We start from the raw sequence: 14933 nt of genomic DNA on the forward strand, positions 1-14933 counted from the left end.
TATCATTAGCCACTAAGTATTATATACATGCCAATGCTAACATGTTAATGTTAATTGATTACTATTAGCCACTAAGAATTAAATACATGCTCATTGATAACATGCTAATGCTAGCATGCTAATGTTAACTGTTAGCACGTTAATGCTAGCCACTCATTTTCAGTCAGTAAGAATACATGTTAATTGCTAGCACGTCAGAGACAGCAGAGCAGCTAGCTCATTGGCGCTAGCTGTAAAGACATGCTAACTGGTAACATTAGCGGCCAATGCTAAAATGAATGCAAATGCTAACATACTAATTAACATTAGCCACTAAAAATTAAAGACATGGTAATTGTTAACATGCTAATGTCAATTGCTTGCGCGGCAGCACTAGCTGCTCCTGTGTCTAAATAAACATGTTAAAAATGACTATTTGAGGTGTGCTTTTTGACTACAGACCCCCGGCAACAGCCCACTCGTCACTCTCAAAATTTCTGCGGGAATTTTCTAGTTAGAAACTAATGTCACAAAGAATCTAGCATTCTGAGAGCGCAGTGTTCTATAGGGGTAGTAAGGTACTATGAGCTCTTTTAGATAATGGTGCCTGACCATAAAGAGCTTTGTATGTAAGGAGAAGAATTTTAAATTCTATTCAACAGGTAGCCAATGCAAAGAAGCCAAAATGGGAGAGATGTGATCTCTGATCTTGTTTCCTGTCAGAACACGTGCAGCAGCATTCTGAATTAGCTTCCTAAGAGACTTATTGGAGCAGCCTGATAACAGTGAGTTACAATAGTCCAGCCAATAGTCCAAGTAACAAATGTGTGGACTAGTTTTTCTGCATCCACTTGAGATACAATATGTCTGATTTTGGTGATGTTACATAAGTGGAAGAAAGCAGTCCTTGAAATTTGTTTTATGTGGACGTTAAAGGACAAATCCTGATCAAAAACAACTTCTTCTCAAGATTCTTTACGGTGGAGCTGGAGGCCAGGGTGATCCCATCTAAAGTAACAAAATCTCTAGAAAGAGTGTTTCTGAGGTGTTTGGGTCCAATTACAAGAACTTCAGTTTTGTCTGAATTTAACTTCAGAAAATTGTAGGTCATCCAACTTTTTATATCCTTAAGGCATGCTTGGAGTTTAGTTAACAGATTGGTTTAATCAGGCTTGATCGATAAATATAATTGGGTCTCTCCTTAGAGGAAGCATATATAAACTGAATAGAAGTGGTCCTAACACAGAACCTTGTGGAACTCTGTGACAAACTTTGATATGCATGGAGGATTCATCATTGACGTGAACGAACTGAGATTGATTTTAAAAAATACGCCTCAAACCAGCTTAGGGCGGTTCCTTTGATGCCAATTTGATGTTCTAGTCTCTGTAAAAGAATTTGATGATCTGACAGGACAAGTACAGAGATGAGTCCTTTGTCTGATGCCATTAGGAGGTCATTTGTAACTTTGACTAATGCGGTCTCTGTGCTATGATGCACTCTAAATCCTGACTGGAAATCCTCAAACTGTTCTTATGGACACAGTTACACAGCTGATTGGCTACAGCAGGGCTGTCAAACTCATTTTGGTCCAGGGGCTGCATACAACTATATATGAGCTCAAGCGGGCCGGAGCATAAAAATCACAGCATAAATTTGAAAATCTAAAAAAATATATAGATTTAAAAAAGTGCTAAAAACAAGTGCATTACAAAATCTTTTTTATTTAAAGATTTTTTCTTCAATAAAATAAAAAGTAACAACCTGAGGCTTTAAAAGTAAGTGCAATTTCAAGTTGTGCAGTAACACATCACAATAGTTCACAAAACATGTGCAAAAAAGCTCAAACAATGTTTGTCATATCTCACAGCAGAGTTCATAGCAGAGCAAGCAGATGACATGGAAGGCATGAGCTTGGATTATTTTAATAATATAGCTTTGAACAATAAAAAAAAAATATGCAAGAAATGTTCCAGGTTACATCAATGACAGAAATTAAAGCCAAGTTAGACCTCTAGTTTAACCAGGAAAACATGGCCAATCCCATGGCAACTTGCTAAATAAAGTCAACACCTTAATAAATTCAACTCTTGTGTAAACTTATGAACATAATGTGAAATTAAATTGAAAAATAATAACAAAAAACATACACATGTGATGTGTACAATTATTATTCCTAGCTCTTGTTGCCATATTTGTCGCTATGCAGACTCTCATAGTGGCGTTTAAGATTTATAACTTTAGCAGTTCGGTAAAGTTGGAAATATATTCACAGATTTGGACTTCCGGGATCAATAAGTAAGAGGCGAAACGTTGTTCAAACACAAATGATGCCTCTTTCACATCGTAGTAGCATATACTACGAGCTACAAGAACCAAAAACCCGTTTCCATAATTTTGGTGAATTTTTATTACAAATATTAATCAATAACTCCACTGTTATACAGTCTGGAGACTCCAGAGTCACTCCACACATCAACAGTCTCCTCATGGTCATACTACAACAGCTGTTTTGGAGAAAACAGGCTTAATTTTGATGATTTTTTCATTGAAAATATTAATCAATAACTCCACTGTTATATTGTATTAAATTATGAAAAAGTATATTTTTCCAAAACCGCTGTTGTAGTCTGACCACGAGGAGACTGTTGATGTGCGGAGTCATTTTGGAGTCATAATAATGTATAGCTAACAGTGAGGTTATTGATTATTATTCACAATAAAAATTCACCAAAATTATAAAAAAGTGTATTTTTCCAAAACCGCTGTTGTAGTATGACCACGAGGAGACTGTTGATTTGTGGAGTGATTCTGGAGTCATAATCCTATATAACAGTGGAGTTATTGATTTTTTTTACGATGTGAAAGAGGCATCATTTGTGTTTGAACAACGTTTCGCCTCTTACTTATTGATCATGAAAGTCCGAATCTGTGAATATCTTTCCAACTTTACCGAACTTGACTCTCGTAGTGGCATTTAAGATTGTATTTCTTTAGCGCAGCCACTTGCTGCATGCACACCAAACACATAGGTTTCCCATTCATCTCCGTGAAAAAATACGAATTAGTCCATTTTTTCTGGAAGATCCGACACTCAGTGTCCACCTTTCTCTTTTTGGACAGCGACATTTTTCCAACGAGGGTGTCAAGATTGAAAAAAAGTGTCCGCTACCTGCTCTCAAAGAACCAAGCTTTCATTAGCGCCCGTTCTAGTGAGCCGTGCAGCGGTGCATCACGATATTATAAAAAAATGTAATAAAATTATATTTCATTTAAAATGGGCCGCGGGCCAGATGAAAAAGCTAGGCGGGCCGGATGTGGCCCGCTGGCCGCATCTTTGACACCCCTGGGCTACAGCTTTCTCAAGTATCTTAGAGAGAAATCCATGGGTAATTGGCTAAAACCTCTAGATCTAGAGTGGGCTTTTTACGAAGAGGTTTAATTACAGTAATTACAGCTACCTTAAAGAACTGTGGTACATATCCTGATAATAAAGACAGATTAATCATATCCAATAAAGAATGACTAACTAGAGGTAAAACATCCTTGAGCAGCCTGTTTGAGATGGGGTCTAAGAGACAGATTGACTGCGTAGATGGATGGATGGATGGATGGATGAATGAATGAATGAATGAATGAATGAGTGAATTATTGAAGTTATTTCATGAGTTATTTGTCAGTTGTTTCTAACAGCTGGATTCCACCGGGGTCCACCACAGTGATGCGTTTTGGAGGCAACAGCTACTCTGACATTATGGAGTGCCTTCCTCTATGTTTTGATACTATGGTGGCAGACTAATTGCAGGCAAAATTATTCCAGTTTGGTGGAATTCGATTTGCTTTCACATTTCCACACATCTATTGAACCCACTCTGGAACTTAACTGTTCAAGGAATTCTGTTACCAATTTTTACCCCTTATCCCTCGAAGACTTAGATGGTCTTTGAATGTGTTATCATAATAATAATAACATTATAATTTGAACTGCGTATGTGGGTTGTACCCATAAAAAAATTGCTTTACTCACAAATGTGGGAAATCTAAAATGGAAATAAACAGACTTTCCAATGGTATAAGATTTATTACTAAGAAGCATTGTGACAACAAAGAAATCTATTTATCTAGCTAAAACAAATTTTCTCACTTGTCATTTAGGTTCTGACTGTATCCAGTTCTGCGCCTCCTAAAGTTTCTGCAGCTCTGTCTGCTGCTGAGGAGGCTACATGTTCACTTGAGGCCCTGCTGCAGAAAGAGCAATTTATCTCTAACATGCTTAACCAGGTAAGAACAACACAAAGAAAGAGGCAACAGTACAGAAAGAGCAACCTTTTACGACCCCTTTTCTATCACTGAGTAGACTGACAACTCCTGAATGTGACCTATTACCTGTTATATTCACTGCATAACAGTACACTACAGAACAACAGCATAATTAACAACAATCGCATAATTAAACCAAATAGTTATTGCAATAACTGCAAGAGGCTTGTGTAAAGCAAGATTTTTACTATGCTGGCCTTGAATTTTGAAGAAATTGCTAACAGTGCCACCAGCCCAGCACCCCAGACATACAGAAACTATCAATTCACCATGCATCCCTTAAATACATCCATCAAATAGATGGTTGTAACCAAAAATCTCTAATTTGACTAACCAGACTGAAGTACAGGTTTACATTGGTCTGATGTCCATTCATTGTGTTTCTTGCACCAAGCTAATCTTTTCTTCTTGTTGGTCTCCATCAGCCATGGTTTCTTTGCAGCACTTCAACTATAAAGGTCTGATTCACACAGCCTCCTCTGAACAGTTGATGTCAAGATGTGTCTTCTGCTTGAACTCTAAAGTATTTAGGTGGGCTCTAATCTGAGGTGCTCTAAATTGGGAATTTCTGAGGCACTTAACTGTAATGAACTTGAATGAATCCTCTGCAGCAGAGGTGTGTTGGTCTTCTTTCCCTGATGCATTTGTCATAAGAGTGACTTTCCTCAGAGTTTGATGGTTTTTGTGACTGCAGTTCAAGACCCATTCAAAGCTCCCAAAATTTTCCAGATAAATTGATCGTCATGTTTTAATGTAGTACTTAACTGTCATCTTTCTTTACTCTGTTCAGCATTTCTGCACATAATATAAATGACTAAATTAGTAAAATAGTACCTCTTAACAACTGAAATGCATAAAAAAAAAGATCAATAGACAAGACATACTTGCTGAATACCCCATAAAACTGATTGGTCGCTACTTTAAAGAATCTAAAATATAAAACGTATATAAAATGCTGTTTCCCCCCCTTTTTTGTGCAACATACATTACCGTTAAACTTTTTGGTCATTCAGAAAATTCCATGTTTTCCATGAAACCTTCAAGAAATTAGTTTAATTAGGACATATTGCAGAAACAATGTGAAATATAGCTATTGACAAGGTTAGAAATAATGTTTTAAATTAAATAATAGTTTCTGTTATGGAAATGTTTTAAAGAAAAACCCTTTAGTAAGGAAAACTGGATTCAAAGTATCAGAGTTTAAGTTGGATTTATTATTCTTGTACAAGACGGAGCGTTTAACAGTGCAACACACAAAAGGGGTTACAGAGAAAAGGCTGCCTGAAGAGCTCTAACAGTTGGTTCTTATACAATTTTTTTCCTCGGAATTGAGGGATTCCATAATTTTTTCCCTCTGCATGGTCTAAAAAAGTAACTGTTAGTGACTGCCACAATTTTTTTTTCTAAATTTCTTTTAGTGTTTGGCAAACCAGAAAGTTTCCATTTGAAATGACCTTAGTTTTGTGTCATAAAATTAAACAACTGAATGAACATCCTCCAAGACTGGTGATTCCATAATTTTTGCCAGGGGTTGTAGATACTGTAGATAATGTTGTCCTCTTGTTCAGTTAGGTACCAGGGTCTCCCACTCCTCTTTCTATCCTGGTTAGAGCCAGGTAGAGCCAGAACAGTGCACAGCATTGTATGAGATCTTCAGTTTCTTGGCAATTTCTTGCATGGCATAGCCTTCATTTCTCAGAACAAGAACTGACCTGTTTCAGAAGAAAGTTCTTTCTTTCTGAGCCTGTAATGGAACCCACAATTGCTGATGCTCCAGACACTCACCTAGTCTAAAGAAGGCTAGTTTTATTGCTTCTTTAATCAGCACAACAGTTTTCAGCTATGCTACCATGATTGCAAAAGGTGTTTCTAATGACTAGTTAGCCATTTAAAATGATGAACTTGGATTTTCAAACACAACATGCAGTTGGAACACAGAGTGATGGTTACTGATAATGGGCCTGCACTTATGTAGATATTCAATTACAAATCTGCTGTTTCCAGCTACAGTAGTTATTTAGATAGTCATTTACACTATTTACAATGTCTAAAAATAGAGTTTTCTAACAGGCTTGGGGTGAATAATATATTAATATATTAATTCCTAGAACATTATCTATCTCGCTCTTTACCCCTTTCCAAAATGGAAGCATCACTGGGCAGTCCCAGAATATGTGTGAGTGGTCGCCCACCAGTCCACATCCTCTCCAGCAGTATGTTGCAGCTGGATTATTTACAAATTTAGAGACCACATAAGGTGTCCTAAAAAACCTTGTCTTTGTCTTCCAATCAAACTCCTTCCACTCTAGCTCCCATTTGTTTTTGATATAAAAAGTATTGTCTGGTATATCTAATAACAGATTTCTATATATATGGGAAACATACCTTTTATTCGGTAATCAGTGTTTAATTATATCAATAAAATAAGTTTCTATGTTTGTTTGAGCCTTTCTAATTATATTCCAATCTGTATGGTTTGTGATGATCTCTGTGGTCGTCCCCAAATGGTGGAATGACCTACCAACGGCTACTAGAACAGCAACATCCCTTTTGACCTTTTAAAAAACTTGTAAAAACCTTTCTGTTTCGAGAATGCTTCCCTGCCTAACAAAACTAACAAAACTAACAACTACTCTGTGCTCCTTTACACCTTTGTCAGCTTATGTCCTCCTCTGTAAGTCGCTTTGGATAAAAGCGTCTGCTAAATGCAATGTAATGTAATGTAATGTAATAATGTCACATTGTGCAGCAGACCCACTCTGTCGGGTTAACTGCGTGTAAATCACTCATAATAAGTCAATAGCAGCTGATGCCACCAACCAAAACGACCAGATAATGTGCTATTGTTACATTCTGGACTCAGCAAAGTGTAAATAAATATAAGTAAGTAAAATAAAGCCTGTTAACACCATTGTAATTGGAGGGTAATTAACTGTAGCCTATCTAACATTGAACCATTCACAGCTTCTCGTAGCTGTTTAATTAAAATGGAAAAACCTTACTTTTTGCTCAATATTTCCAAACTTTTCAAGGGAAGAAAAACCTGCAATCTTTTTCTGTGAACATGCTGACGTTCCGTACTCTTCAGTTGGCATCCCGTGTCTCCCACCTGTGTCTGGCCAGCTCTCGCTCTACTTTATCCCGCTCGTCAACTCGGACTTGGATATTTAAATCCTTCAGCACCGGTGCTGCATCCATAACAGTCTGGAAAGTTTTTTCCTCGGATCCCACCATCATCCGCGGGCGGGCCAGGTACATGCACTACGCTTTAACGTTTTTCTACTTCAGCTGTTTCACAACGTATCTGACTTGAGCGCGTTTCCTCTGTAGCTCCGCTGAATAGTCATTATCAAAGTAGATCTGCTTTTCACCCATCCTCACTTTGCAATGTCTCCAGGCTTGCTGCAGGATCTGTTCCTTCATTGTGTATTCCGCGAATTTAATGACGATGGAGCAAGGCGGGTTGTTTTCTTTCGGTTTTGGCATGAGTGCTCTGTGCACTCGGTCAATCCTAATGTCGGCCTTGGTCAGTGGCAGGTCGGTCAGCACCGTCAGCAGTAGCTTTTTAATGAAGGCGACCATGTCTTTCCCTTCGCTCCCTTTCCCTGATACAGCCTCAGGTTTTGCCTTCTGTGTCTGTTTTGAAGATCTTCACACCGTTCAAATAATTCCGCCTCACGCTGCAGTAGGAAGCCGATGGCTTTTCCGTGGGCCGCGGTGGTCTCCTCTGTGGTTGTTATACGCTCCTCCGCGTCAACCACCCTCTTTTCCAGCTCTGTTAGTTGTGCACTTAAACCATCGACCGATGTTTCAAGCTTTGTGAATGATTCCTTACGTTGGCTTTTGAATTCCCTTACATCCATACTCATCTGCAGAATGTCCCCCCGTATTTCTCGGTTCGATTGGGCGATAGCCCGCAGCATCCCCTCCAGGCTATCGGCAGCTTCAGCGGCTTTGCTAGGGCGAGCACTAGCTTCGTCAGGATTAGCATCCTTCTTAGCATCAATTGGTTCCGATAATTTTTCCTCTCCTTCTCTGTTTCTGGACTGGTATCTAGCGAGTCTTTCGTTAGCGCTCATCTTTGCGGTGTCGTTAGGCATGCTTTTGCTGAGTTTTGTTCAAATGTCGATTTGTTAAGTTAGCAGGTCAGCACAGCTCAAACTTTTGCGTCCTACTTGAACATGGGGCCGCCGGAAGTCCTCATGTATCAATATTTTTGTGACACTTCTTTATAGAAGGGCCATAGCAAAATTTCATGTCTTGGTCTAATTAAGATAGCAATATAAATTTTTATTGCATTTTTATTTCTAAAGCAAAGAAGGTAACACTTGTAAAGCAATAGATTTCTGTGAAGTAACCATTATTTTATTGTAAATATAAATATAATTATTTTACAATTCACCACTGTTTTCCAACACTTCTGCCACTATGGTAAAAATACAAAAGGGCTTTAGACCTTACTTCACATTGTCAGATACCAAATATTGTGTAGGCAACTCTGCAACTCTAATGGTTTACAAAGAGTGACTACCGAATGTTCCTATAATGTTGCAGACAGATGAAGCAAGCAATATTTCAGATTTCATGTTAGTCAAGACGAACTGGCAACTTGTCCAGGGTGTACCCCGCCTCTCGCCCAAGGTCAGCTGGGATAGGCTCCAGGCCCATGTGACCCTAGTGAGGATAAGCGGTTACAGATAATGTATGTATGCATGTATGTTAGTCAAGGCTATAAACTGGTGCAAGTCTTGATGGTAAGAAATTGTTTGTCTTGGTTAATGATTCTATCTTCTAGCACCTACAGGGGGCCCAGCCTTGGATGGATAATCTTGGCCAGCTGCTTAACCAAGTCGACACTATAGAGAGACACATGAAATACCTACAGTGCCTGCAACATATAGAGGAACTCAGGTACTATAACTGAGATTAAAAGGTTGAAGACATACAGTGGTGGTCAAAAGTTTACATACACTTGTAAAGAACATAATGTCATGGCTGTCTTGAATTTCCAGTTATTTCTACAACTCTGATTTTTCTCTGATATAGTGATTGGAACAGATCCTTCTTTGTCACAAAAAACATTCATGAAGCTTGGTTCTTTTATGACTTTATTATGGGTAAGCTGAAATTGTGACCAAATCTGCTGGGTCAAAAATATACATACAGCAACATGAATGAGCAATTTTGGAGACTTAGAAAGTTGTGTCAATGACATGAGCTTCATAGCATGACCTCTTAACTTCCTGTGAGTGATCATGAGTGACTACAGCTGGTGACTTCTCTGAGGCCATTTAAAAAGGGCTCATTGGATAAAAACACCCACAAACGCTACAATGGGAAAGTCAAAGGAGCTCAGCACAGATCTGAAAAAGAGAATCATTGACTTGAACAAGTCAGGAAAGTCACTTGGAGCCATTTCAAAGCAGCTGCAGGTTCCAAGAGCAACAGTGCAAACAATTGTTTGTAAGTATAAAGTGCATGGCACTGTTTTGTCACTGCCACGATCAGGAAGAAAACGCAAGCTGTCACCTGCTGCTGAGAGAAAACTGGTCAGGAGGGTGAAGAGTCAACCCAGGAGCACCAAAAAGCAGATCTGCCAAGAATTAGACGCTGCTGGAACACAGGTGTCAGTGTCCACATTCAAGCGTGTTTTGCATCGCCATGGACTGAGAGGCTGCCGTGCAAGAAGGAAGCCCTTGCTCCAAAAGCGGCACCTTAAGGCTCGACTAAAGTTTGCTGCTGATCACATGGACAAAGATAAGACCTTCTGGAGGAAAGTTCTGTGGTCAGATGAAACAAAAATGGAGCTGTTTGGCCACAATGCTTAGCAATATGTTTGGAGGAGAAAAGGTGAGGCCTTTAATCCCAAGAACACCATGCCTACCATCAAGCACGGTGGTGGTAGTATTATGCTGTGGGCCTGTTTTGCTGCCAATGGAACTGGTGCTTTACAGAGAGTCAATGGGACAATGAAGGAGGAGGATTACCTTCAAAGTCTTCAAGAAAACCTAAAGTCATCAGCCCGAAGGTTGGGTCTTGGGCGCAGTTGGGTGTTCCAACAGGACAATGACCCCAAACACACATCAAAAGTGGTAATGGAATGGCTAAACCAGGCTAGAATTAAGGTTTTAGAATGGCCTTCCCAAAGTCCTGACTTAAACCCCATTGAGAACATGTGGATAATGCTGAAGAAACAAGTCCATGCCAGAAAGCCAACAAATTTAACTGAACTGCACCAATTCTGTCAAGAGGAGTGGTCAAAGATTCAACCAGAAACTTGCCAGAAGCTTGTGGATGGCTACCAAAAGCGCCTAATTGAAATAAAAATGGCCAAGGGACATGTAACCAAATATTAGCATTGCTGTATGTATATTTTTGACCCAGCTGATTTTGTCACATTTTCAGTTTACCCATAATAAAGTCATAAAAGAACCAAGCTTCATGAATGTTTTTTGTGACAAAGAAGGATCTGTTCCAATCACTATATCAGAGAAAAATCAGAAATCTTCTCTCTTTTCTGCCTGTCACTCTCATTTATATTTGATAACTCTGTCTCTGTCTCATACAGTGGTGGTCAAAAGTTTACATACACTGTAAAGAACATAATGTCATGGCTGTCTTGAGTTTCCAGTTATTTTCTACAACTCTGATTTTTCTCTGATATAGTGATTGAAATAGATCCCTTCTTGTCACAAAAAACATTCATGAAGCTTGGTTCTTTTATGACTTTATTATGGGCAGGGGTGGAAAGTAACAAAGTACATTACTTGCGTTACTGTAATTGAGTAGCTTTTTTGTGTACTTGTATTTTCAAGTATTTTTTGAAAGTGTAATTTTACTTTTACTTAAGTATGTTTTCTTTTAAGTAATGTACTTTTGTACATTTTTCATCACAAGCGTTACTGAGTAAAAAAAAAAAGAAAGGAAAAAAAAAAACAGAATCGGGGGGCCGCATTCTGGAAGTGAATAACGGAAAGCATGCGTGATAGTCTCACGCCTCACAGACGATGTCGGGCATGGAGGAGGCAGAGGAGCATGTGGACGACCCTTCAGAGAACAAGAAAGAAGTGCACCCCTGGCCCTATATAAGTGACCACTCGGCTTCGTTGAGAAAAGGGGTGACAGCTTTGTTATGCAATGTAAATTGTGTGTACCCAAGACGACAACCATTTCTGCGTACAAAAATTCGACATCTAATCTGCGCAAGCATGTTGAGGTAAGTCACGTTCCCTTTCCACAGTTAAACCAGAGAACTTCTGCGGCTATGGTTAAACTTACTGACGACAGGCTGGCTATAGTTCTATCTAAAATACTGGATGGCATTGCCTAATATTGAAGTAGGAAACTGTTGATCAGTACCGACAGATAACCAACGGCAACTAGCTATTCTGTTATTCGGCTGGCTAATCGTGCGAGCAAGTTAGCTTGCCAACCTAGCTCATCAGTCCTACGTCTTTATACTGTCATTGGACCTACCATAGGCTACATCCAACAGGCCAATAAATAGTACTAAACAAAACACATGGCAGCTAATGTTTGAATTGATAATAGCAATATGTAGACAGCTGGGGATGCAGCGGTTTTGGTGTAGAAATCCACCTTTTTGTACCCCTGACACAGTTAATCATCATTTTCAATTGGTGCACACAGGCGAGATATGAGACTTCGGTGCAACATTTCACTTAAAATTTCGTGTATAGCAGCTAATCGTTTTGTGTTAGCCCAGGGTGGTTAGACGTTTGTAGTGGGCCATATTAGAGACTGTATTGGGGGAGGTGGGGGAAATGTGAATTTTCCGTTGGCGCGTGGCAACAGATTTGAACTCAAGCATAGCACTGCAAGCTGCTCTCATTCTAGCTAGTCCGGACGAACGGGTGCCGCAAAAGAAAATGCTAAGAAATGCAGACTTGCAAACTAGCTATTTAGTGCCCGTTTTAACCGCCTGTAGACGAAAAGCATCATGATAGAATCTGGTATTTGGCGTCCTGATTGGCTGAGTGAGAAACCGACATAGTTCTACGTCCTGATTAATTAAGGGAGCACTGTACAAAATGCGTGTAACAAGGTGTAAAAAGTGTGTGGTTAGGGGTTTTACCGGCCTTAAAACGCCCACTGCGTCTGTCACGAAACAGTCAAACCTGCCCTAGCAACCTGCCGTAACTAAGTGTATACAGCAGCGCAGATCTGCCGACCTTGTTTGGTTTTGTTTTTTTTCATTTAATGAAACACATTTTCACGTTGTCCGTTGCAAGAGGGACACAGGACACTTTTATTTTCCACAGTTACAGCGCACGCACGTGCCAATTAGTGTTCCGACCTGTGCATCAAGTAAAGGGCGGCGAGGATGTTCTTGTCTGCTGTCACGTTACTTATCAGCTACTTTTCAATAAATGTTTGTGAAATCTGTGGAATTGTTGTATTTTTGACAGGAAACGAGGTTTAAAAGATATATTTAAAAAAAAAAAAAAAATATATATATATTATATATATATATATATATATATATATAATATATTAATATATATATATATATATATTAAATAATCAACGTCATCTAGCGGGCCAGATATAATTAATGGCGGGCCAGTTCTGGCCCGCGGGCCGCTAATTGCCGACCCCTGCCCTAAACTTTGCACATTAGCATCCTAAAACGAATGACCCCATTACAACTGTTTAAAGTATTATCTGTTGTTTTAACATTAGATGTGTGAATCAAGACCAATTGAATAAATACATGTAGATCACAGTTCCTCTTGTTTGAAGGTTCATTTATGTACTTAATATGTTTTTTGTCACCAACTTTTGCATTCTAATGCACAAAATGTATTGTGTTTAGAAAACATCTATGAATATAATATATGTACAAATATGTAATATTTATCTATGAATAGTTAAAATGCTGAGTATTTAATGAAGTTCGTGATTTGCATACTAATGAAAATATTTGTATATTATATGTTTTCAGAGGAGGCATCCATCAAGGTTGAAGGCTTTTAGACTGCGTGGCAACACGGATACTGCGAATGAAAACTGAGAACTGGGATGGCTTAGGCCAGGCTAACATTATCCTGTAAGCACTTTAATTGCTGCAATAAAAAGATCTTGGTTGAGATGTGCATATGTCCTTGTCTCCTTTTTTCCCACAACACAATAGAGGCAAAAAAGCACCCATGGTTTAAAAAGTAACTTTTTACTTTTACTCAAAGTACATTTTAAATGACTTACTTTTTACTTTTACTTGAGTAGATTTTTTGACTGGTAATTTTACTTGTACTTAAGTAAAATTTCATCAGAGTAACAGTACTTGTACTTGAGTATAATATTTTAGTACTCTTTCCACCTCTGATTATGGGTAAACTGAAAATGTGACAAAATCAGCTGGGTCAAAAATAACATACAGCAATGCTAAATTTGGTTACATGTCCCTGGCCATTTTATTTCAATTAGGCGCTTTTGGTAGCCATCCACAAGCTTCTGGCAAGTTTCTGGTTGAATCTTTGACCACTCCTCTTGACAGAATTGGTGCAGTTCAGTTAAATTTGTTGGCTTTCTGGCAGGGACTGTGTTCTTCAGCATTATCCACATGTTCTCAATGGGTTTAAGTCAGGACTTTGGGAAGGCCATTCTAAACCTTAATTCGAGCCTGATTTAGCCATTCCATTACCACTTTTGATGGTGGTTTGGGGTCATTGTCCTGTTGGAACACCCAACTGCGCCCAAGACCCAACCTTCGGGCTGATGACTTTAGGTTTTCTTGAAGAATTTGAAGGTAATCCTCCTTCTCATTGTCCATTGACTCTCTGTAAAGCACCAGTTCCACTGGCAGCAAAACAGGCCCACAGCAAATACACCACCACCGTGCTTGATGGTAGGCATGTGTTCTTGGGGGTTAAAGCCTCACTTTTCTCCTCCAAACATATTGTTGAGCATTGTGGCCAAACAGCTCCATTTTTGTTTCATCTGACCACAGAACTTCCTCCAGAAGGTCTTATTTTGTCCATGTGATCAGCAGCAAACTTTAGTTGAGCCTTAAGGTGCCGCTTTTGGAGCAAGGGCTTCCTTCTTGCACAGCAGCCTCTCAGTCCCTGGCGATGCAAAACACACTTGACTGTGGACACTGACACCTGTGTTCCAGCAGCGTCTAATTCTTCGCAGATCTGCTTTTTGGTGCTCCTGGGTTGACTCTTCACCCTCCTGACCAGTTTTCCTCAGCAGCAGGTGACAGCTTGCGTTTTCTTCCTGATCGTGGCAGTGACAAAACAGTGCCATGCACTTTATACTTACAAACATTGTTTGCACTGTTGCTCTTGGAACCTGCAGCTGCTTTGAAAGGGCTCCAAGTGACTTCCTGACTTGTTCAAGTCAATGATTCTCTTTTTCAGATCTGTGCGAGCTCCTTTGACTTTCCCATTGTAGCGTTTGTGGGTGTTTTTATCCAATGACATTTTTAAATGGCCTCAGAGAAGTCACCAGCTGTAGTCACTCATGATCACTCACAGGAAGTTAAGAGGTCATGCTATGAAGCTCATGTCATTGACACAACTTTCTAAGTCCCAAAATTGCTCATTCATTTGCTGTATGTATATTTTTTGACCCAGCAGATTGGTCACAATTTCAGCTTACCATAATAAAGT

General features: G+C 39.2%; 1 protein-coding gene across 1 annotated transcript in view; it reads left to right on the forward strand.

The window, feature by feature from the left end:
• The window catches only part of rint1 (RAD50 interactor 1), a 77753-nt gene that overhangs the window by 5398 nt on the left and 57422 nt on the right, over positions 1 to 14933 (forward strand). The window contains 2 exon segments of the mRNA XM_027289135.1: positions 4135 to 4260; positions 9095 to 9210. Of these exon segments, the coding sequence (XP_027144936.1) occupies positions 4135 to 4260; positions 9095 to 9210 (242 nt within the window).

The sequence above is a fragment of the Larimichthys crocea genome, chromosome XVI (genome assembly GCF_000972845.2).
Source record: "Larimichthys crocea isolate SSNF chromosome XVI, L_crocea_2.0, whole genome shotgun sequence".
Taxonomy (NCBI): Eukaryota; Metazoa; Chordata; class Actinopteri; family Sciaenidae; genus Larimichthys; species Larimichthys crocea.